The sequence below is a fragment of the Pleurodeles waltl genome, chromosome 3_2, assembly GCF_031143425.1.
Source record: "Pleurodeles waltl isolate 20211129_DDA chromosome 3_2, aPleWal1.hap1.20221129, whole genome shotgun sequence".
Lineage (NCBI taxonomy): Eukaryota > Metazoa > Chordata > Amphibia > Caudata > Salamandridae > Pleurodeles > Pleurodeles waltl.
In genome coordinates, this window is record NC_090441.1 from 10,686,946 (window position 1) to 10,712,561 (window position 25,616).

The 25,616-nt window shown below is 42.9% G+C and overlaps 1 protein-coding gene across 1 annotated transcript in view; it reads left to right on the forward strand.

Annotated features, from left to right (window-relative positions):
* The window catches only part of AATF (apoptosis antagonizing transcription factor), a 406,709-nt gene that overhangs the window by 51,462 nt on the left and 329,631 nt on the right, over positions 1 to 25,616 (forward strand). Inside the window, exons 2-3 of the mRNA XM_069226568.1 lie at positions 2,724 to 2,912; positions 11,829 to 12,158. Coding sequence (XP_069082669.1) covers positions 2,724 to 2,912; positions 11,829 to 12,158 — 519 coding nt within the window. The remainder of the gene's footprint in view (positions 1 to 2,723; positions 2,913 to 11,828; positions 12,159 to 25,616) is intronic.

A 25,616-nucleotide genomic window follows, 5' to 3' on the forward strand; every position in this document is an offset into this window, starting at 1 on the left:
CTAATCAATTTATAAGCCTGAAAGGTTTACAATTCAACACAAAACCTAAAATATAATAAAAATATTTATAAAGTTTATCATCTTGTATGATCAATTCCCAATGTAATTACAGTACTTTGCAAGGCATCTTTGTCATGTATTTTGGTAGCCCTTCAATGGAGACCAAAAATTGCTGTGTGCATCCAGATTGGCCTACTTAAAGGGATCAATTTATAATACAATAAAAAATACAATATTTAGCTTCTGGATATATATGTTAGGAGGTCCATCTATGTGAGTCCAATAAAGTGCCAAGTGATTCACAATATAAAAGGAAAAACAATACCCTTTTCTGCCGTTTAATTAAGGCCTGCCTATTGTCGCCTTGTTATATTTGTGGAGCAAAACAGTTTTGTGTTAACAGCTTGTATTGTTTATATCTAGCTGAAATGCATACAAAGTTCATTGGGACAATCGCCTTCCTTGTCTTGGGTTTGAACAAATGAACAATATATGCACCAAGTCCTCTGTATCTTTTAGGCATAGTTGTCACAATCATTTGTTCATGATCGTTCAGTTATTTAGAACAGGACTTATTTTACTACAAACCATAACATGAGTCTTATTAATGGTAGTTAATCCCAATTCTGCAAGCAATGTTCTGCTGTGTTTTCTATAGAAGTTCCCGTTATGATTTTGCGATTATATCTTGTCAGTCATCAAAGTGATGCATCCTTGGTGAACTCTGGCCAGGAAGGCGTTTGAGACCAGTCATCGAGTGTTGCCTTCATTAGGCTTGAACGTTTCTTCTCTTTTTGTGAACTTTTGTTCAAGATTAGTCCTTTGTTGTTTTTCCTATGTAAGTTGCAGCAAAAGCAAATGTTTTACTTTAGTTGGTACTTTTGACCACTTGTGAAGGTATTGCGTGTGTGCTACTATTGCTTTGTGGTCAATTAACCCTAGGCCAACGTCCAACAGAATGGCCTGGATTGATGTTGCTTTCTTAAATTCTGAAGACCTCTCCATAGCCACTGGTAATGATGCAGTTTAATAAGTTGTACATTCGCTTCAGTGTAGTAATGACGGGACAGTCTCCCAAATCATGAGCAAGGAGAAGGTCTGATCCACATAGCCCCATTAGAATTGTTTCATAGCTGCTATAGTGACCAAGGACTAAGCATTATTAATCAAATGGCTTGGCTAAGAAAGCCTTCACAAAAAGAATATTTATAATACTGTACATTTTAGAGTGTTGTTATTTTTGTCATACGGAGTCTGATATATATATATATATATATATATATATATATATATATATATATATATATATATATATATATTTTTTTTTTTTTCTTCTTTTTTTTTTTTAGAAAATGAGTACGTTCATCTATATGTAGATAATTTGTGATCATTTCAGGACAGTATAGGTAACAAACATTAAAATCCTATTATGGTGTGATCTAGAAGGATCATCATCAAAAAAATGAAACTATATTGGAAATGATTGTCCGTTCCTGGAGAAAAATGTCAAGTTTATTTGTAAAAAAAAAAAAAAATTATAATAATAATAAGTCACATTTTAGCTTTAAAGCTTTCTATCATCTTATTATTGTGTTCAGATCTTTCCAAGTTTATGAATGTTTTGTTCAAACCTCAGTGGTTACTAAAATTAATATTGATTTATTGGTATCAATTAATTAGTTGCTGTTTTCTTCACTAAAGCACAACCTATTTATTTCTTAAGTTTTAAGCCGTCATCTGTTATGAGCATTCAAAACTATATATCATTTAGCTCTTTACATTTCCTGCAACATTTTGATGAATCTTTGAATTCAGATAATAAAAGGACTATACAGTTACTTTCATATAGCATTTCAACATTGGTGAGTTGCAGCATAATGTGCACTTCTAGTAGTATAGATAATGTAACACAAATTGTGCTCTTTTGATATATAACCTAGTACCATGACAAATAAATGTGCCACCTTTCTTCACAATGCACACTGTTGTCACAGTAAATCTTCTGTCCTTGGCTTACATATTCAAAATTCCATGTAAATATTGACCATTTAGCATCTCTTAATATATTTGTGTGCATGTGGGATATGGACATTACAGATGTCATAGCTTTTGTGCATGTAGGAGGAGTAAACCCCTTCCATATTCTCCTCTTTCATTTTTATGCTTGTATCTGTTTGTTTATTTCTGTTATTTTGACAATCTGATGTTGGTTTCACAACAGTGCAAGGCCTGAACCCCACCCCTGTACAGACTGCTGAAAGGATAAAGGAAAAGTGGAAAGGGAGAAAAGCAATTTGTTGCAAAAAATTAATTTGTAATTAATCAGTAGATTACTAAAAGGGAAATGTCCTGTGTCCTTAAAAACAGAAAGGTGCCCCATAATTTACAAAATGGAGAAAAAACACAGAAGACCATTATAGTTAAAACGTTTTTATTAAATTTGCCGTATTTGTATGACTAGAGCCTTTGCAGAACCAGTATTTTATGTACCAATTTAAATAATGTGGAAATACGTAAGTAATATAGTCTCTTTGCATGGGTTTTGTGATGCATTATGGTACGTTCTACACTCTGCAATATTTGAGGTTATATTTATCATATACTGATCTTCTGGAAACTTAAGTTTAAGGATGTTTTATTCTAGATATGAGCATCCTCTTTATGTGGATGTGAGGATCTTATATTGCTGTACATGTCATAGTGTCCTTACCCCACCTCTGCAGTGACTGTTGCTCGAGTGATTGACAAGTTTGATGAAGGGAGAGAAGATGATGATGGTGCAGTTCTGGGAAGCCTCCGAAAGAGAGCGTCTGCTTACCTGTCAGACACAGACAAGCGATATCTGGGTAAAGCAACTTCACGGAAGGCCTTGAGGGAAGAATCGGGAGAGCAGTTTCTGTCGGAAGAATCTGGTAAGAACACTCAACATTTTCCACTCTTGCCCTAGCCAAATATTTTTTAGGTTTGGAGGTGTTTTTCAGTGCTGATTCAATGAGACTTATTCTCTGAATTTCCTCATTTGCAGGAAGATGATAGCTTCTCATTATTGCTGGGCATATTAGCAATGATGACCAATAATAAATGCTCCCTGGAAGATGTAAGAAAGTGTATTATTAGTATTAGTGTTCCCTTTATGCAGTATGGTTAATTATGCGTTCACTATTGCTGAATGAGGACCCTTTCTCCAGCTCCTCCTTCTCATCTTACTTGGCTCCTCAATTAAATGATTTTCCTTTTACTCTATACTTTTTCAACAACAAGAAAATTGAATAACTTGGGAGGCCTGCTTTTTTGCTGGTGGGGGGACCTTAACCTCTCAGGATCCTTTGCCTTGGGGGATCAGGGGGGCTTGCTGACATCGGAGCCCTCTGAGCACTCGCACTTAAAGGTGCTCCTTGGTGCGTGGGATGCCTGCTGTCTTTGCTGTTGGGGTGACTTAAACCCCTCAGGATCCTTTGCTGCTTGGAGGGCCTTGCTGACATTGGAGCCCTCTGAACACTCACACTTAAAAGAGCACCAGGGCCTGCTGTGTGGAGGATGGGCCTGTGCACATGACTGGGCCAAGAGCAGTCCCATCATAGTCTGGAAGAGGCTCGGCTGGGCAGCTACCCAACCCCCCCTCCCCTTAACTATAAATTTGCCTTCAATTATATCAGATCCTTCATGGGGGAAACGGAAAGTACTGGAAAGCAGTCCTAAAGCCACACCTGGCTGCACACTTGAAGGATTTTTTAGAGAGCAGTGGGGGTAATCATTAAGGAAATGTAACTGGCCAAACACCACTTGTCGCTTTCATTCCCACTGCCCCTCCTTCCCCACTGTGCATCTAAGCCTCCCTTGGAAACACTGGAACCAGCATCCATAGCTACAGCAACGTTTGCCACCAGCCCGAGCCCGGGGAGATGTACAACAAATTTAGCAGATGTTATTCCGACGATGGAGCTATTAGTGGCCAGATCGCAACCACAATTACATCTACGCAGTAGGGTAGCAAAGGGTGCAGAGTGTAAAAGAAAAAGAGGAGATTTAGGCATCAAATCTAAGAGACTGTGTATCTCCGTGCCCTTGCGGGTGGCGCTACTGAGGTAGGGGAAAAGGACAAGGTATATCAGGCAGTAAAGGAGCTGGCAAGAACCCAGACTTTGGCTAGCACACAAATTAGTCAACGTAATATGACTGTGCACAAGGGAGAGTGGAACTACTAATCTCAGGCCTGGTAGGAGGTGGCACGAGGAGCAGGTGGTGAGGGAGGGGTGCAGCTCTGTGCACTCATGGGTCAAGCACCTGGACTTACACCAACATCTCTGAATCTGCCACCTGATGCCTACACATATGTGACCGAATTGTCAAATGTCCCTTGCCTAATAAATGGTGTAGAAGAATCATTTACCCAACTAAAAAATACGTTTTTACATTGATTTTGTACTCGCTTTGGTTTGTCATACTCAGATGCCGCCATATTTTGATGCTCAGGGGTGGTGGGTGGCTGCTGACTAAGGGGGTCATTATGAACATGGCGGTCCAGACCGCCATGCCGGCGGTGGCGGAAATTACCGCCACCGGCATGGCGGTCTGGACTGCCATATATTGTTCACACAGGAGACCGCCACAGGCGGAACTCAGCCACTGCCAGGCTACCGCCGGCAGGCAGCCTGACGATGGCAGAGTTCCCTATCCGGTAGGGCAGCGCTGCCCCCCCGGATAAAGAATCTGTGTTCCCCCAGCCTTTCCCTGGCGGTCTCCCCCGCCAGGGAAAGCCTGGCGGAAGGGGTGCTCCGGGGACCCCCGTGCACAGCCCTGTCACGCATGTCATTTCCTGAATTACGGGCAGTGATATGCACGATGGGTGGTGCTGCGCCAGCCGCACTGCGACATTGACAATGGCTCCACGTGGAGCTGTCGGCAATGTCCAGGCCAGCGGAATGTTCTTTATTGGGCCGGCGGGGTCTTCAACGGGCTGGCGGTCTGTGCTTAGACCGCCAGCATGAACACGGCGGGAAATCCCGCCGTCTTCGTAATGACCCCCTAAGTCTTTGGTGAGTGACTGTATTGTTGTAAACTTTAGGTACCTTAACATCATCCACAACTTACTAGTCAATTGTACGCAGCAGGAACTGTCAGGTTCTAACTTCTCTCTTCTCCCTCTGTTTTTTTCAATTTTATTTATTTATTTATTTTTATTGCCACTTGAGGCACAGACCCAGGTTCGTGCCTCAACCCCTAATAATGCATCAGCACGGTCGTAGTGTGGGAGTGAATGTTAGCTGCTAGTGCCCTCCTGCCCCTATCGAAATAGCCTCCCCCCCCTTACCCAGGTTGACTGACTGCTCAATTAAACAAAACTAGCTGCCTATTGAGAGAATGGGCTGCCACTAATAAATGGCACCAAGTTAAGTGTATCCTCATGCTCAGAAGATCCAATTGCCCTAACATTGTGATATTAGACCCCCTACTGATGGTACTGGCAGATTGGTGGTACTGGCAAATTGGGTGATCAGTGTGTGAGCAGAGGGACAGTAGCAACCAATTAACCAGAGTGCCTCCAGATAGACATTGCAGATACCACTGGCTTGCTATCCAGCTGCCCATCTCCACAGACAACTTTATTGTGTTGGAACATCATAGATATCGGGGGCAAACTAAGTGATTCTGATTGGGGTAACTTTATTGGTGGTCATGATATCTGCTTATTCCAAGAGACCCTGGCAATTGATCATTTGCATAGGGACAGGTTTGAAAGCTATAGTGTACCCGCTAACAAATCTTCTGCTGGGTGTCCATCAGGTAGGCTGCTTATATTGTTGCGGTCCTCTTTATCTTATTCTATTTCCTTACTTGAAGCAGGTTCCCCAGATGTTCAAGGGCTAATTTGTTTCTGGCTCAAAATCCGAACCTCTTTTGGTAATTATCATAAACAGTGGGGTTGGCAGACATTAGCAGGAATTACAAACTCTGTAAATGCTGGACAGATTATTGGTAGCCCATTCTGAAACTCACTATGCCCTTGTGGCTGGCGATTTCATTCTTTCTTTGAAAACAAGTGAGTTAGCCCAAGACCTGTCCAGCATCAAGGACTCGATTGTGGGGAATCCCTGATCTTACATCTCCAATAAGAATAAATCTATCTAGGTCGGCCCTTCAAGTGGTGGAACTCACTTTGATGCATGGGTTGCATGCTTGTATTGGTTGGTTACTCTCAGATAAAACACAGCTTCCACCTTAATAGGGGTTGTATTACAGTACCATTAATGACATCCTATTGGATATGAGTCTCTGGTGCAAACGTAGGCGACATGTCGGTGGTAGATCGAGATGAGTGCGATCACACACCCCTGATACTCTGATTGAAGCAGTCGATGACATTGCCCCCGCCCTCAACCCAAATGGCCACCAGAACCACCTAGCAGTAACAAACAACAGGAGTATTGGGAGTTCCTCACCTAAGGCAGTTATGGACCTGTATTTGATTATTGCCACCTACATGGAAAGCATGCTCTCAAATGAGGGGACAATACATCAATTTTAGTTGAGCATAATGCAGTATTTTTGAAGGTAAGGGATCTCTTTATGAAGGAGGCTCTAGGATGACCCAAAGCAATTCCCCCAAAGAGTTGGTTTAATAGGTCCTGTGAAACTGCTAAGGTAAGGTTGCTGGAAGCAATAAAAAGGGAGTCATTCAAGATATCTGGGAAAACAGGGCTACCCATCGGACTACCTTAAACGAAGCCAAAGTAAATTGGGAAAATTGTATCTGTTTGGATCTCTTGGAAGCTGCAACAACCAATATCCAGAAGAAAATCTGGTCTTTGGTCAGCTTAGGTGGCAGGAAATTGGGTAAACCAGCAGTCTCTTTAATCCTACCCTGTAAATGGGTTGTACATTTTGGAAATATGTATTTAATATCCCACAAAGTAGAGTTGTTAACCCTAGGGATGTCAGTTGCCTGCGGAATCCCAACTCTCCCCCAGTAGTTTTTTTACCCTGGAGGAAACTGCTTGTGCTGTGGCCTTGTTTAGGCAAGGGAAAGCACCAGGACTTGATAAAATCCCTGCAGATCTTTTTAAATCTAACAATGCTGTTTGGGTGCCTTACATAAATGCCGTCTCAAATGCAATCATGACGGAGGACGCTATTCCTACATTTTGGAGGGGTGCTGAGATTGTGCTGATTTTAAAAAAGGGGAACCCCAGCATTCCATCCAAATACCGTCCGATCAGCCGCATAGATAATTTGCCAAAGGTCTTTTGTAAACAAGTCGTGAGGAGAACCAAAATCCTGGAGCTCCTTTTTGGAGATGACACACTTTTGTTGTTTAAAACCAGGAGGGGCCTGCAAAATATGATTGATAGATTCATTCAGTTTTGTGAAGAGTATGGTCTTGAAATTAATACTACCAAAACCAAATTCATGATCTACGCTTAGAGAGGCAGGGCCAGTGGGGGTATTAAAGTGGAGAATGAACCATTAGAAAAAGTGCAGGAGTTTGATTACCTAGGCATTAGACTAGCTGAAACAGGATCTTGGCAACCACAGATTTTAAAAAAGTACAATTGTGGTGAAGCACAGAGCTGGGGCAATATGTAAATTTGCAAAAAAAGGCCAATTGGAGTCCTATCCTACTAGCTATAGAAACTTAGAATGCTCAAGCAAGGGAGGTAGCTCTCTATGGTGCAGAACTGTGGGGCCATTGCATTACACAGATTTCTTGAGCGTGGTGGAAAACAATTTCCTTGGAGCCTTTACCGGTTAAGGGAGGGAACACCACTTGTACCACTGCGTTAGGACTTCGGTATCTATGATATAGCTGTGATGGCTGTGTTTAGACCTTTGCCATATTGGATAAACATCTGGAGCACTAGTGAACTGTCCCACTTTAGAGAGGGTCTGGCAGATGTCTTAATAACAAAAACGGTGATAAAAAATAAAATGGTTTGAATTAAGGAAAAAGGCTTAAACCGACCTGGACTTGGAAAAATTCTGGTAATAGCCTTGCTCCATTCATCTAGGAGGTGCAGAAATAGTGAAAAAACTAGTCCATGAAAAAGCTGCCACTTGCAGGAAGCATTGAAACACCACAGGCAGTTTAACAAGTGCTTTTCTAGTCCATAAATCTATAAGCAAGGCAGAGGAGTTTTTAGGTTTTCCATGTCCGGCTTGTGCATGATCCATGTCCCTACTGTTTAGGTACGGGACACTCCAAGTAGCAGCTTTCACCGTCTTATAGGAGGGTACAAACCAGGAGTCACTCTGTTTCTACTCAAAACCGTAATGGGAACAGATGAACATCTGCTATCCTGCTGGCCTCAGTTTGGAGGTCCAGCACAAACTGCCAAGCCAGGTCCTCTTTGACCCGTTAAACAAGCAACCTGGACTGTTCCCATTGGAGCAGGGTCAAGACTGATTTGCATATAGCTGGGTCCATACTGAGGTGGCATGGTGTGCAAAAGAACAATGGACTGAGATGTGGCTCTGAGTATTTACCAGTGACTGAGAGTAATTCAAGCATTCGTATACTTTAGTTTGTTACCCTACGTGGGACAGGTATGCCCAGACATGGGTTTCATGCACACTGTGTCATTGGAACCAAGCTATACCTGGCTACTGAGCCCTAACTAAGGCGAAACTGGTCCGGGGTGCTTGTGTTCTGGTCAGGGAGGACATGGCTTGGCAGTTCAGGCTGGACAATTTCCATTGGAACACGGTCAAAACTGATTTACATTTGCCTGGGCCCAAACTGAGGTGGCATTGTGTGTAAAGAACAATGGACTAGGATGCAGCCCGAAGTAATTACCAGTGGCTGTGATTACTTCAAGCATTCCATCCATCACTTTTTTGTATACTTTAACCACCTCTAGAGTGGCAGATGAGGAGTACTATCAAGAAATTGGCAGAAGTTGATTCTAAGCTGGTGTGAGGGAATATATTTGGAAACGTACTGTTGCAAATACTTCAGGCTGAATTGGTGAAAAGCTTGATGCACATGGCAGAGTGATTTGAACTTGAGCCTTTTGGATACCGGTAGCAAATGCAAAGCTTGAAAAGCTGATGTGGCTGAAGAATTGCGTGGCCATTAAAGGGCCAGCCTTGCTCTCACATTTTGTATACACTGCACCTACGAAGAGGGAGTTACAGGAATCAACTTAAGACAGAATTATGGCTTGTCCAACAAGAGTTTGTGTTTGGGGAGGCAAAGTTGGGGTGGTCATCTCATTGAAAGAAACCAGTACAAGATGGTTCAATTGACTTTTTAAAGAGAAGTCGGCATAAATCCAGAACCTCAGATTGCAAACTGTCTGCTAGTGAAAGAGTGGTGCCATGTTGTTGTAGACAAAAAATAGTGGGAAAAATATGCAAAGCCTACCTGCCAGGTACATAAAGCACAATTGTCCTGTCTTAGTTGAATTTCTCTGAATTCACCAACAGCCAGTTTGCGTTTGATATCATAGTCATAAAAGTAGGTCAGACTTTGAGGGGCAGTATCATCAAATGTTTTTAAAATTGTAATGTTTTTTGCATAGTCCATGAATTTGAACCCAAAAGAATGGATCAGCATAGCCTGTGGGTGGACATACAAGATACAAAGTGGTGTGCCTAGGGATGAGCCCTGGGGGGAACTCCCTGATACACCGGCTTAAATCTGGATCAGAATAGGGCCTGATAGACTGCCTGAGGTCAATTTTGCAGATAGAATGCCAGGCATTTTAAAACCCGGCCTCCCCACTCCCACCTAAAATAATGAGAATTAGTTTCATTTGAGAACGTCAAAAACGGACAATCAAGCAGCACCAGGCCTGAGGTCTAGGACTATTTCAGTGCTAAAACAGAGACTGGACAGTGTTGAAAATGTTGTGTTCCTCCAACTAGCTACATAGTTGTTGAACCTTTGTAATATTTTCACTGGAAAAGACGAGGATGATATTGGATGATTGGTCGGCTGGGCAGTTTTTCAGTAGGGGAGTGGTGAAAGTGTTTTTTCCAAACCTCAGGCATTTATGCCATGTTTATCTATTTGTTGCAGATATGTAGAAGCATGTAGGCCACCACAGAACTAGATTTCTTCTAGATTTTAGGCAGTGTAGGATCAAGTGGCAATCCTGATTTGATTAAAGTTGTTCATCTAACCCTTCTTGGGTAAGATGGTTGAAATTACTAAGCCATTCAGGTTCAGAACGAGAGGGCAGACTATTGCATCACGCGGTTGTTAAGTTGGACAAAAGGGTCACCGATTTTAGAGATTTTATTCTGAAAAAAAGCTGGACAGCGTTTCACATAGTTCTTATGAATGATCAATAGAATGTGATGGGAAAGAGGGAAATGTTTGGTATTTGACAATGTCCAAAACGTTTTTGGAAGCATTCCGCACTCAAGGGATTCTGTTTGCATAGTAATCACCTTTTACTGTCTTGCTTTTTTTTACAGCTGAGCTTAACCTTTTTGAGTATACCATGCTATGGCAGGTTGATTTCTGTGCGGATTGAGTGTCTTTGGAAGTGCTTAATCTATAAAGGCTTATATTCATGTGGACAATGAGTCATTGTCTGAATTGACTGTAGAGTCTAATGTTGAGGGAGCTGGCACTTAAGCTGTAGTGGCAAAAGTCGTGGAAGAAAACCTTGCCCACTGACGTTTTGATGAGCCGCTACAGCCCAGTCATTTATTTGTGTAGAGCAAGAAAACACAAAAAATGTATTTAAAAAAAAAATGATTGGACCAGACCAAACACAACATTTGGTCACAGTTTATGAAACCTGGAGATGTGAAAATGAGATCGAAGCATTGCCCAGATTGTTATGTGATCTCTTTGAATTGTTGACCGTTTTTAAAAGGTTCACTTATTAAAATCTCTGTATATTAAAAAAAATATATATATCGAATGACTAAAAATGTCTGGCAATACAAATAAGCTAGAAGATCACCAAACATCTAGCAGTGACACAGTTTTTTTTTCCATTGGTTCAATTGCCTTATCAATTCTTCTGTCCTGTTGCATTGGTGAATTGTTTTCATCCATAGTGCAATTTTCTCACCCTTGCCTCTCCAGCTACAGGTTGTCATGACAAACAATATTTTACATTGTTCAACTAAATACCATTTTAGCCAAGTGCAAACGCTGGAATGCAGGTACTCAATGTTTTTCTTGCTTGTGGTTTTCAATTCAATGGTTTGATGCCTAATTTCCCAAGATTAAGGAACATAATGAAAGTAAAAATGCATATATATTTATAATTATTTTCTCACCTTTTTTTTCGTTATTTTTCTGGCATTTTTGTTCTTAACCAGACAAGGCATTATGTAGTAAATTGAAATGATCACATTTCGGTTTTTATGAAAACTGTTGGCGATAGAGCCCACGTTTTACTCGTTCTTTGCAAGCCCCTTTTGAGAACTGTAGTGTTTAAAGAGTTATTCAAAGCTACATTGAATCTCCTATTACTAAACATTTATATTGGTGCTTGCCTTTAATATTTCAGTGTTCTTCATTTTTGGTAGCGTATCTGTGATGTACCTTGTAGTGAAGTTTTATTCTGTGTGGTCAAAACATGGATTGCAGCAAAAAAAAAAAAAAATGTTTTTAATTTTTTTAATTTTTTTTTAAAGAAACTACTTTTATGTTATAACGTGGAGTGAGATATAGGAACAAAATAATTTGATGTCTTTTTGGTGAATTGAAGTAAGAACATGACTTCCAAATTGCTCTTTCTCTCCATTGCATCTCCCTGTAAAATTATTCAATCTCTTTTAGACTCAAACACGCTGAGAAGGAGTACATTTATCAAAAGAAAATGTGATTGTGTGTTTTTAATACTTTTTTTTTTTTGTCTTTCAAGATGAGCAGTCGCTAGATGAAGATGAGGAAGCCCCAGGCACGACGACCAAGCTTGGGAGTAGTGAAGAGGAAGAGGAAGAGGAGGAGGAAGAGGAAGAGGAGGAGGATGGTGATGATGATGGTGATGATGATACTAGTGACCAGGATGGAGATGATGATGATAACGACCAGGAAGAAGAAGCTGATATGGACAGTGATGAAGATGAGTCATTGGAGGACAGCAAGGAATCTGTATCTGAGCAAATTGAAGATGATGGGAGCGTGTTGACCTTTTCTAAAGAAAAATTAACCGAAGAGGTTGAGAAGGGTCAAGCTGTCAAAAACCAAATAGGTTGGTGCATGTTTTTGAACATCAGTACCATTGATTGTGTGTATTCGTTGAACACTCTTGCAATTCCCTATGTGCTTAAGTCTCATGAAAATGTCTGCCTTCATGTTTGTGATTTGAACACTTTGATTTTACTTTCATGTGACCGCATTCTTAAGTGTCTTCACCCAGACTGTAAACATGTTTGATGTATATGTCCTCTTACACATATCCTTTAACCCTTTTGCTGCTAAGCCTTTTCCCTCTCCTTTTTTGGCTATTTGGGGTAGTTTGCGCTTAGGCCCCCATAACTTTGTCCGCATAAGCTCACACACCAAATTAGCATCTTCTTTTTTTTTTTTTTTTTCAACATCCTGGGGATTCTAAAGGCACCCAGAGTTTGTGGGTTCCCCTGATGGGGACCGAGAAATCAGCCAAAATAGCTAAAATGTGGGGTGTTTCAGAAAAATGGGGGGAAAAAACTGCTGCAGAGGAAAGCATCTGTTTTTACCCTGCAAATGGCATCAAGGAAGGGTTTGCACTGCTAAAATCACCAGCTTTCAGGAACAGACAGACTTCAATCAGAAAACCAAAAATTTCCACAAGTTTTTGGCATTTTGCTGGGACATACCACATTTCTGGTGTAGATGACAGTGTGGTATCTGTCAAGTGGCAAGATGTTAAGCGGTGTGGAGTGTTCCTGTTCGTATTGGAGAAATTCTTGTGTTTGAAGTTTTGGGTCAAAGATGTAATCAACCTCAGTGGCAGTCAGGGAGGTTGCCCATTGAATCCAGCGTGGATGTAATGCTTTAGCGTTAGGGATGCTTGCTTTGGTGACGGCCGGGGTAACGGCAATAATACGTTTCCCTTGGGCAAGTGGCCTCTCCTTGATGACAGGCCTCTGAACAGCAGTCAGAATCTTTTCTGTAGGTTGTTCTGTGGTGGAATAAAATGTGATTTGTATGCTATGGGCACCGTGTCGCCCTCATTAAAGCTGAAATAGGTGAACCTGATGGCACCAGCAATTATTCTGATGTTCACATTTGTTTTGTTGTCACGTGTGTGTAAGTGTTTTGTTTCTAGCATGTCTTGTAGCAATCCTCTAAGGATGCGTATGTGTTCAGCTGTCCAGTGTCTGCTTGAGAAATCTGGGTGAATTAAATTATAGAGTGGTTCGATGCGCTGTGCATAATCTGGAATCTAAGTTCTGCCAAAGTTAAAGTAACAAAGTGAAGACTGCATTTTCTTGATCGTGTTTGGTGGTTGAAGTTGAGCATAATTTTCTAAAAAAAAAATGGAGACACCAGGCTCTTGCTGTCATTTGATAGCTCATATCCCAGGAACAATACACTGAGAAAAGGCTATTTTACTTTTCTTGAAATTGAATTTGTAGCCAAAGGATCCGAATCCTAAAATGATCAAGTCGACCCTGGCAAGATGAACATTGAGGTCATCTGTGAGATAGATGTCATCCACATAGAACAATGCCTCTGGATCAATATCGTGCAATATCGATGTTACACAGGCAAAAAACAACCCTGAGCTGTTCTTGTAGCCCTGGGGCAAATGTCAAAAACGTTTTGTGAGCAAAATGCATTCAGATCCAGACTTTCATGCGCTAAGTTTGGCTGAAAAAAACGATGGAAATATCCATGATTGTTTTATATTTTTTACGCACTGTTGTTAATTAGTGTAATGCTGTGTGCATTTTGAATTGCATATGTGTGTATGTAATTGTTTAAGTGTCTGTAATCCAAGACTATTCTATATGAATGGTCTGGTTTTGCAACAGGGAATAACTGGTTATTCATTGCAGATACACAGGGCTGTATTACTCCCTGGTACTCAAGCTGAATGAGGATCTCTCTCACTGGAGCTTTAGCCTCATGGTTAATAGGATATTGGGGCTGAGGCAGGGGTGTAAACCTAATAGGTACTACATGATAGGGGGAATCCTTATCCCAAACTACGTGGTTGCAGTATGGCGCAGGTGCCTCCAGTAAAGCCCAGTCAGCAGCGTAGGCTTGTTGGAGCTGATGGACTTGTTTGGGTGGCCAGCCTTTTTCTGCCAATAGGATATCACAATTAAGTTCTTCCCAAAATAAAACACTAATAGTGTGTTCTATGTCTCCCTCAATTTGGATATTTAAATCATAAACTCTGTTGGGTGGGAGAATGCGCCCGTTGCAGTCTCGACCTCAAGAAAGTAGTAAGATGTTGTCGCATTCAGATGATCTTTCAGACTCTGGCGACATATCATGAGTTCTGTGGCGCTGTCCATCAGGGTCACTGCCCACATTTTGTTCTTCAGCAATGTTCTCATGTATGCTGGCATGTTTAATTGAAGTTGCTGCCACCTTTTTCTTTTTTTAATTGTTGCTTTTGTTGTGGGGATTTGTCTTCTTTCTTGTCTGAAGACCGCTGAAACTCTTTCTTCTGTTTCACGTAGTCAGTACGTTGCTCTGACTGACCCACTCTATCACTCCGTCTATCCAGTGTGTCCTTCAAGTAACGATAGGGAAGTGAATCTGTATATCTATCAGGAGCATTTCAAGTTTCGCTATTTCTGAGACTGTATCTCCTTTCAGAGCTCTCAGTATTCGGAGAGTCTGCTCTCTGACTTCGTTTGTCTTTATTTTGTTTTTGTTTATCCCAGCTTTAACGTTTTTTAGAAGCCTCTTGTGCTTGTTTAGTACTATCCTTAGGGGTGGTAATTTCAGGCTTGTTCAGCTTGACTCCAAAACCATCCCATCCTACACTAGTATAGGTGTCGGAAATAATTTTCAGTAGTTGACGCTCCTTATCCAACTGTGGAATCTCCCAGAGCCGTTGGTGTATAGCCAACGCTACTGCTTCCCCTTTAATGTTACTGAGTATTATTGAGGAGACTGTTGAAGTTACGTGTCCGTTTCATCCCCAAATCTAGAGCTGGAGCAGCCAGTGCTCATTTTCAATTTTTTTTTAACACTTCCAGTAAAATGGCAAGCGTCTGGGTACTATGCGTGATAGTGTAAAGTGTAACGAATACTATACCCCATGGGGTGCAGTCGTACACTGAGGAGACCATTCAGTATGGCAAGCACATTGTGAGAGTTCTATGTTTATCTTAGGGTCCCGTATGAGTAAACACTGCTTCCAGCTGGTTAGGCGTTTTTGCTATCCAGAACGGAATCTTCTCGCATTCTGTGGCGATTTGCCCATGATCGAATGCATTGTTTGTGGGTTAATCCTAGTAACAACCAATTGATGACCAGCTGGTGCAGCCCGTGGAGAGGTGGTGTTCAAGGTCCACATAGCAAATTATATTAATCGTCTGTAAAGTTGTACTAGCTCTTTGTAAGGTGTGTGTACTTCAGCTAATTGCAGTGCCTGTTTACCAGGATGTGGTGTGTATGTGGCAAACATGGGCCACGTTGGTCTGTCATTACTTAAGGGACCTAATCTCACGGGTTGTATTACATGTGGTAGGGCACCATTGAATCAATTTTGATCTTGATAGGAAAGGGGTATCTCTACATAATGACATGCTCGGTATCGCTGCGGTACGTTTGCTATTTTGTATGTGTGAAATGTATACGTTGTCTCATCTTCCTTAGGAAAGGTGACGCAGGAGTAGAATGTTTCTGTTTGGTAAGTGTCATGAGCTTCTACTATAAGTGTGACATCCCCACCCTCATCTGTTAAGCCATGGGCTATTAGATGTTGTGTTAAAGTGTGTCTGACGTTTTCTGGAATGTCTTTGGCGTTAGCCATATTGTGTTTGGGAACAGAGATGAAACATCAAGTGAGGAGAAATCCTTTTACGAGTTCAAGCTTGAACAACCTAACAGCCTAATGAGGTGCTCCCAGTTCAGCTGAGGAGGATCACCCCTGACAGCACAGATGTCTCCGTATTATGGTATTTAGGGTACCTGCTGTGTGTGAAAAGAGATACTCCGGATATCCGTTAATTAATGCCAAAACACAATCGTTGATGGCGCCATGTCGTAGTTGAACTCTCGCTCTTAGCGAGACTGCTGTTTTAGGGATGACAGCACTTTTGTTTGTAGGCTACTAAGCCAGTCCTACAACAAGTCGCAACTGTCGGCCCAACCCTCCTGGCTCACAAACAGTACCTCACCAAAAACCCAGACAGTAAAAGGTGATTTCTAGCAGCCTTACACATGGACTCTCGATTGAAACATCTCAGGGGAGTCACGGTGGAATGGAAGATACCATTTTCTCATGTTAGCAATAAGTCTCACTCACACACAGGCAATGAAAGAGATGCAGGAGAGTTTTCAGTAGGTTTATTGAAAATGTCTGCATTCTTCTGTAAAATGCACGAACTGCAGTGATTAGGATATCGAATAATAAAAGAAGCATAACTGTGAAGAGGAGAGTTGTGAATACAAAGACCCCCACCATCTCGCCATAAGCATGAAATGTAAAATCCCTAGCATAGAGAACCTAATCTCGAACCTAATGAGAGCTAGGTGTGATAAACCTAATCCGCCAGTACCATTTCCATGAGAAGCACCCCCAACCCTCGTTACCTTGGAATGAGGTCTCTAGCTCTGACTCCGTAGTGACACGAAGGCTGAGTCCTGCAGCGAAGTGATGTGTAGCATAGATGGCATCTGGAAGGAATCCCTCTGATAACCTTGTCTGTGTGAGATGTATTTCTGCAGATCATGTAGGATCCCTGACACAGGTGTGTTCACAAACAATTGATAAGGAGGCATACTTGTGGTGGCAATTATGTAAACAATTCCCAACAAGTGTACCTTATGTTCCTGTCACACGTAAGTGAGAAAGGGACATGATAAGAACACCTATGTACATCACTTGATTATGACGCTGATAGTGACGCCTTCACAGAGTGGCATTGATAATGCAAATCAGAACAATTCTCCAACTATAAACAATGGCAGCCATCTTAAAAGAAATAATAAAATAAATAGGCTAAAACCGAGTAAGCTAAGTAGGCTAAAAGTCACTAGGTGACAGGGGCACAGGCCTGCAAACCAAAAGGCTAAGCTTACCTCCTGAGTCCCAATAAAACTAAATAGGCTCCACTACACCCCTTGCAAAATAGGTTGTTTTGTTATTGATCGGGGCCACCTACATTTTTTGGGCCCAGGCTCAGCGGACATCTAGGGAAACATAGCAAACCCAGATATTTCTGAAAACTAGATACCTGGGGGAATCCAGGGAGATGTGGCTTGCTTTAATCCCTCAACGTTTTCCTACCCAGAATCCCTTGAAAACCTGAAATTTAGATAAAATGTCACACTTTAATTACATGGGGTGTCAAAGTTGCGGGATCACTGCAGCGGCACACATTTCTTTATCACCCAGCATTTTCCACAGTCTCCCAATTAAAAATGATACCTCACTTGTGTGGGTGCCCAAAGCAGAGTCAGCCTAAAAACATATCAAATGAAAAACTGAGCGAGAACCAAAGCAGGTCCAAAAGGGCATTTTTTTTCATTTGTTTAAAGGCTGACTCTGCTGTGGACACCTACACAAGTGGGGCAGAATTTTTATCGGTACAGATGGGACAATGCTAGGTGGTAGGAAGGAATTTTGTGGATTCATGCGGTTTCTGGAAGTTTCCATCTCAGAAATGTAGGGGAAATTGTGATTTCAGGCAAAGTTGGAAGTTTGTAGGGCATTGTGGGTAAGGAAATGGTACGGGGTGCGTGTGAAGCACACCACCTTGGACTCCCCCAGATGTTTAGTTTTCAGAAGTGTCTGGGTCTTGTAACTTTTTCCAGATGGCAGGATACCCAAATCCAAAAAGTGCAGCCGCTCACCATTGCAAGTGGGATGATATTGGGAGCTAGCCAAGCTCTCTTGGCCCGTATGGAAAATCAAAACCCAGATGAGTCAAATGTCCTCTTGCTTGCCTTTGGGATGAGATGCTTTAGTCCATGGAGGGCTGAAAGACTGTTAAACCCAGTTGGGGGCCTAGCCATGCCCATTGTGGTGGGCAGCCCCCACCCATTGTATTTTTTTTTTTAAAATTCCCTGGCATGTAGTGAACTGTTGGCCCCACCCCTCGCCGGTGGGGGGGAGGGGGAGCAGACCCTATCTGCCCCCTAGGGAAGGCAATAAAACTGAAATCCCTCCCACCCCCAAGAAGAAAACAGAGGGAGCAAAATACCTACTTCCTGGTGTCTAGTGGGTGGATCCCTGCTTGGGGATTGCCCTCCTGGGGTTATTCCCAAGCAGGGGTACACTTGGGAGAGGTACCATTGGAAAGGGGAGATCCTCCCCTTTCCAACAATACCTCTCCTGTCTGCCTCAGTGCTCAGGGGCCTGAGATAGTCCTGTGAGCACTGAGGTAGAGAAAGTGAAATGAGCCGAGTGGCACATTTCACTTTCAGTGAAATGATGTCAGCGCGACATGCGCGCTGATCGCCATTTCACTGAAACAAAAAGAACAGCCATGGGAGGCGGGGAAGTTGTTCCCCACCTCCCAAGACTGTTTCTAAAAGAAATCCCTCTGGTGCCCGCAGTAGAGGGATTCCTTGGGTGTGTGCCAAGGACAGCCAGGAGCCGTCCTCAGCACACAACCGTGGCTGAGGACGGCTCCCGGCTGTCCTCACCGTGGAAGGGGTTAAGCCACTCTCATTTCTTAATAGTCATATGATACTACAATAGCTGATTGGATATCTGTCTGGACAGGGGTTTTACCAATACAAGAGATGGGTTAGATGAGCCACGTGAGAAATCCGCACTGCTCGTCTCAGCAGTCCATATGGATAGCCTACAATACCTAGCACGCTCAAGGTGGTCTGTCACAAGCTTGATTTTTCGGAAACAAGACACAATGGTAAAGTTTCTGATTTTGGACTGCAGCAAAACAGTCTGTCTGGAAAAAAAAGTATGAATATTGTACAAGATTCTTCCTCTCTACATCTAATAGACTGACTTGCCTTCTACAATCTGCCAGGCTTAAACTTCCTAGAAAATGGGTATTTTCCCTGTGCAAGTTAATTTTTCTCAGAGGTAAAACACATTTCCACATGAAGAAGCCGCTTGTACACGCTGTTGAATTTGATGGTGATTCCAGGCCCCTTTCCTTTTTGCAGACACAATTTCTGTTGGTTTTTATTAACAAGTGTTTGCATGGTGGGAAATTTCCTTTGAAAGTGTTATCCAGCTTACAAAATTACAATTTCGTGGGAGCCTACACAAGTTTTCTGTGAGCACTCTTCCTTTTTTCACCATCACTGTGTTGTTGCCTGGGTGTCATGGGCCGTAGTGCAAGCAGTGAAACAAGCACCCCCTTGCCTCCCCTCCGCTCAGTATTAAAATACTGAGGTGCAGCACACCCATCAAACACCGGGACCCTGGTGTCACTGCACCTGCTACACTAATGTAATTTACAGATCTCCAAGTTCCCTGTGTTATTTGTCTTTTTTTTCTTGCCTAACTTTCTCTATCCTGCTCTTCTCTCATCTACTTCAATGTAATGCTCTTCTCTCTAGCCCCATCCTCAGTTTCACTTCCCGTCTTCTGTCTCTTCCCTACTATCTTCCTCGCTTCTCTCCTTATTTCTGGTTCCTTTCTCTTCCTTTTCGCTTGCCCAATTTTCTCATCCGTATGTCTAATATTGAATGACAAAAAATGAATGGGGATTTTTTTTCCATTGGTTCTATTGTCTTAACAATTCTTTTGTCCTGTTACATTTGTCCTTTTTTTTGTCCATAATGCAATTTTCTCACCTTGGCCTTTCCAGGTACAGGTTGTTATGACAAACAATATTTTGCATTTTTCAATTAAATAACCTGTGTCTTACTATGCTGCTTGCTTTCCTCCATGCTAGAAAGTGTTGCAGTCCATTCTTATGTTTTAAAGGTTCCACTGCACTATTCCTTCCACCCTACTGAAGCAGCTGTACAGCCATTCAGTCCTCCGTGGGCCTCCTGCTTGACTACTACCCCTCTTCTTCCAGGATAGGTGACACCACCTGAGTACTCCTCACCTCTATTCTGGCACCATTGATTGGGCTACATAGCCCTTGCTTATTTCCCCTGGATGCCAGCTGTACTCTACATCACCCACCACCTCTAAGTGTATAGGCATTTCATACTTCAGCTGCTCACCGAGCCTTCTGCTGCTAGATGGAAGTTTGGCCTTCACTAGCCTCACTCCAGGATCTGCTGGGTTCTAGTATTGCCCTTGCTGTCTTCAGTAGATAATGTACCATGTCTTGGTGGATGGCTACTATATCTGTCTCACACCACGCAATGGCAGAAACAATGTATTGCACATTGTCTTCTTCCTCGCCTGGCATTCCTCTTCCCTGGCACTGACGTTCCACCATTTATTCAGTATTGGATCTTTCGTGGATTCACATGCTTGAATCATTCCTCATCGTCAAAGTGGGAGTTCTACTGTACCTTTGAAAGCAGTATGTAAGAATCACAGAAACAATAATTGCAGCAGCCATCCATTGAATAGCCTGATTGGTCATGGCTTCAGTTTGGTTCTTTTTCCAAAAGGACAATCAGGCGCCAGCACCCTCTAGAATCCTCCCAAGAGAGGCTCTCTACCTCAGATTTTCTACTGCACATCGTGTGAAGGGAGTCTTTTGGAGCTCTGCTCAGTGTTTTCCCATGGAAATCTTCTTCAATCAAAAGGTATGTCAGACCATTCTTAAAAAAAAAAAAAAAGACCTTTTTTGCCCTTATAGATCCTGTGGTAGAAAAAGGCTTCATATTGATGATCCTCATAAGGATTGCCTATATTGCTTGTATTGTAAACATCAAGCAAAAGACTGTAAAATCAGTGGCACTTTCTCATCCAAGACTGAGGGACAGAGAAAGAAGGCTTCTTTTGTGGCTACAGGCAAAGGCAAGTTCCTCGGGTGAGGACAGTGACAATCCTTCAAAAGGTCAAGATCTGCTGACCAGGGGCATTCCGAGCAGAGCTGCGAGACTACTAAAACTCACCACAATCAAACCTACCCTCCACTGGGCCAGTCTCCTCACAGCTATCTACCCCTTATTCTAAGACAAAGGAGACTCATCATCATCATTCTCCTTCCTCTAAGCCGTCAACCTCAATTAAAGCAGGGGTCCAGGCGATGACGACACCACCACCACAACTACGGTAAGCACCATCTCGTCGACAAGGCCATTGTCGCTCACAACGTCAACGATGGCGAAAAAGACACCAATATCGTCGACAACTATTGGTGGTCCAGGTCATTCAGAAACAGTGGATTTGACATCGCCACCAATTTAAAAAAAAAAAAAAACTTCAGTCGGCGAAGCTGACGTCTGAACGATCGACAAAAACTGCCTCACCAGCCCCATCCCAGGGGTCTCACTTATCCTTGAAGATACTGTTGATGAGACCTCTGTCGGCATAATCATCGTCGACTGCAACACCATCAACGAAGCCATGAACGAAAACACAGTCGACAAAAATACCATTGTCGACATCACTTTCGACGATGGCACCATTGTCGAGCACTATTTCGACGACGATACGATGACGACCCTGGCTCTAGTGAAAGAAATACCACAATACACTGTTGCCTCCACCAATTAAAATCTCGCTGGTCCTGTTACTACCATAAAAATTACAAAGGTGTCAAGACCTACATTACATTCTGAGGACACATCACCAAGCATGGTGTCCACCTTGCTACCCAGCCACCTCTTAAGCTGGGAAGACTTTGAAGAAGAGGGTCCATTTGTAGAAGGGTGCAGTCCGTCAGAGTTGCGTGCTAAATACCAGGATGATGATGATAAGTATGATCAACAGGATAATGAAGCTTATTATACCCTCATGGCAGGCAATATGAACTGTGTCCCCAGCCACGCAGTACCATTCAGATGCCTCTGTCTCTCATTCAAGACCTTCAAGCCATGCTGCAAGACCATAAACAAAGGTTTCTGGATCCTACTACTGACGCAACACAACAGCCTGCGCAACCACACCTTCCTTCTCCAGATACCCTTAGAAAGTTGCCTCCACCTCCCACAACTCCTAAGCTAACACTAACATCTGCAATAGCTGTTCCTCCCAGAGATGATGATACCTCCTCTGAAGAAGAGAGAGAAGAGGGGGAGGTTATTGCTCCTCATTATGAGTGGGATGATTATCTAGAACCTACACCATCGCCACCCCCCTCCCCATCCATCAGATTCTCCACCGCAGGACATAGGAGGGATCCACAACCTCATGGACAGAGCTGCCAGTCGCTTCCATCTGCCAACATATGTCTAACATGTAGATTGTTTTTTGCATGATTTCAAAGGCCAGAAAATCCGTAAAATCCATCTGTATAATTCATTATATATGGAATGAGGGACTGAAAATTATGAAAAATCAAGCAACAGTGTCACCAGTAACACCTCAGCTATATAAAAAATACAAGGCTACGGAGGACTTCCCAGCATGCTTGATAGGTCATTCAAAACCGGACTTGGTGGTCTCGCAAGCTGCCCAAAGGAGCTCCAAGAATCCGTCCACCAAATCTCAGCCCCACCGGACAAGGAAGGGAGATGTTTGGACAATATTGTAAAGAGAGTCTCCCTTATGTAAGCTGTTACTGGCCGGGCAGAGAATATCTTAGCGATCTTAGGTCGCTGTGACCGACAAATGTGGTCCGATATGTGTGCTTACCTTGACCTCATTCCAGAAGACAAACAACTGGTGACTGAGAAGATACTATAGGAGGGTGAACGCACTTCCGCAGAAATAATTGATTGAGCCTTGGATATTGCGTCTACAGGTTTTCGACAACTTGCTGGAGCAGCGGTATTGCGCCGTCAGGGATGGCTGAAGTCCACCTCGTTTAGACCAGTGGTGCGGTCCAGAATTTTAGACATGGCCTATGACGTAGAGAGTTTATTTGGCAAGAACATAGACGATGCTTTAATAGCAATCAGAATGGACACTGATTCTGCTAAGTTCCCAGGTTCTCTGCAATATAGAAGAGTGCCCTTTCGAAGAGCCAGGGGCAGAGGTTTTTCATCCTCCAGAGGTTGTTATCAGAGACAAGAATAGCCTTCATCGGAGTTCAGGTCTACGTATCGCCAGACCTATCATCAAACGCCCACAGCAGGATAAAGCGGGCAAGGTGACGGGCAGAAACAGCCCTCCCAAGGTCATAACATCGGCCGCAAACAATTATTTCCATGGGGTACTGGCTTCAATTTCTTTCCCTCATTGCAGCCAAGTTGATGCAAACATCTCCCATTACTAACATCAGACAAATGTGTGTTGGACATAGTGTCTTCTGGTCACACCTCAGAATTTGTGCAGAAACCCCCAAATCATCCTCCGGAGGGAGCACATCCACCACACCTTCACTTAATGAAACGACAAGTTACTCCAATGCTTTCTAATGGGGCAGTAGAGAAGGCTCCTGCTCAATAGAAAGGCCTAGCTTTTAATCCCGATTCTTCCTGGTGCGACAAAAGACTGGGGAATGGAGACCAATTTTAGATCTCAGAAAGTTAAACAAGTTTCTGCCGAAACGATCCTTCTGGATAACCCTCTCAGACATCCTACTCCTTCTCAACAGCGGAGATTACATGACATCGCTGGACCTTCAGGATGCCTACTTTCATGTTCTGATTCATCCCAGGCATCGCAAGTACCTCCTTTACCGTAGCCAGTACCCATTATCAGTTCAGGGTTCTAACTTGAAATCAGCCCCCCGAATCTTTACGAAATGCCTTGCACTGGTGACAGCGCAAATTCGCAAGCAAGGTTTCCAAGTCTTTCCTTATCTGACCATTGGCTGCTCAAAGCGCCAACATCACAGCAGGCTTCTTAGCCCACCAACACTTGTTTGACATTATTACACAATCTGGGGATAACAGTGAATCACCATATATCATCTCTCATTCCTTCGCACAAGATGATATATTTTGGGTGCAGAGATCAATCTAGTCAAGAACCAGGCCTATCTCTCAAAGGAGCGACAGCAAAGATTAATCGCCATGGCTTTAAATGTTTCCCAAAAAAAAGTCAGTTTCTGTGAAGCTCTTCAAGTCACTGCTAGGGACGATTTCCACATCAAATAAACCTGGTGCCTCTAGCACGACTACAAATGAGAACACTGCAGGAAGAACTCCAGCTCCAGTGGAATCAGTCTCAAGGGTCCTTCAAAGGACTTAATCACTGTTACTCCAAAGATAATAGAGGCTTTGCAGTGGTGGATTCGCAGCAACCACGTTTCCCAGGGTTCAACATTCCTGGTCACAGTCTTGGACTTCGTCATTACTACGGTTGGTTTGCTAGAGGGCGGGGCAGTCATTTACAGGACATGTGCATCCAGGGAATGTGGCCCAAGAATCTAAAATTAGTGCACATCAACCTCTTGGAATTGAAAGCCTTCTTTCTCACACTAAAAGCCTTTCTTCCACGGATCTCAGGTTCGTCAGTGCTGGTCTGTACGGACAACATGACCAGCATGCAACATATAAACAGGGAGGAACACGATCCCTATCCCTTTCACAAGAAGCTCAACTTCTCTGGGATTGGCTAACATTGAACAACATTTCTCTCAGAGCAGAACACATATCTGGTGTCAACAATGCTCTCGCAGAAAAGCTCAGCAGGACAGAAGACAGTTGTCATGAGTGGGAGCTGAATCAACAGGAGGTGAGCAAGATCTTCTCGAGTTGGGTTCGACCAGCACTGGATCTCTTTGCCACAAGGGAGAACACCAAATGCCAGATTAACGCCAGTCAATACCCTCTCCCGGGACTGTGGGGGAATGCCCTTTCGATGCGATGGTCTGGGATTTTCGCATGGCTCCCGAGTTTTATGAATTCAGAAACATGAATATTGATCAGGAATCTAGAGATATACTCTCTAGAGCAAGAGCCGAAAGTACTAACAAGACTTATAGACTGAAGTGGAAGAGATTCTGTGCTTGGTGCCAACAGAACAATTTGCATCCATTCCAGTCTTCTCCTGAGCAAATTATACCTTATTTCCTTTTGCTCGCTAAATCCGGGCTAGTGTTTGCTTCCATGAAAGTCCACCTGGCGGCAATCTCAAGATACTGTAGTGGTGTAAGTAAGGCTTCTCTTTGTTCTGTCAGGTTCATCAAACAGCTTACGAAGTGGTTATTTTGCACTTTCCCTCCTGTGCGACCACCTCCTCCGGAATGGAATCTCAACATTGTTCTCGCTCAGCTAATGAAATCTCCTTTTGATCCAATACATAAAACTGAGCTAAAATATCTCTCATGGAAGGTGGCTATTCTTTCTCTCACCTCTACCAGGAGAGTCAGTGAGATACAAGCTTTAAGGATTCAGGAACCATTTCTGCATTTCTCAGCTGACTTTGTACTTTTTAGAATAAATCCAAAATACATCCTGAAGGTCCCATCTCAGTTCCATCTCAACGAACCCATCATCCTGCGAACATTCTTTCCAAATCCAACTACGCTGGCTGAAAGAGCTCTACTTTCTCTAGACATAAAAAGATGTCTCAAGTTTTACCTCCACTGCACTAAGC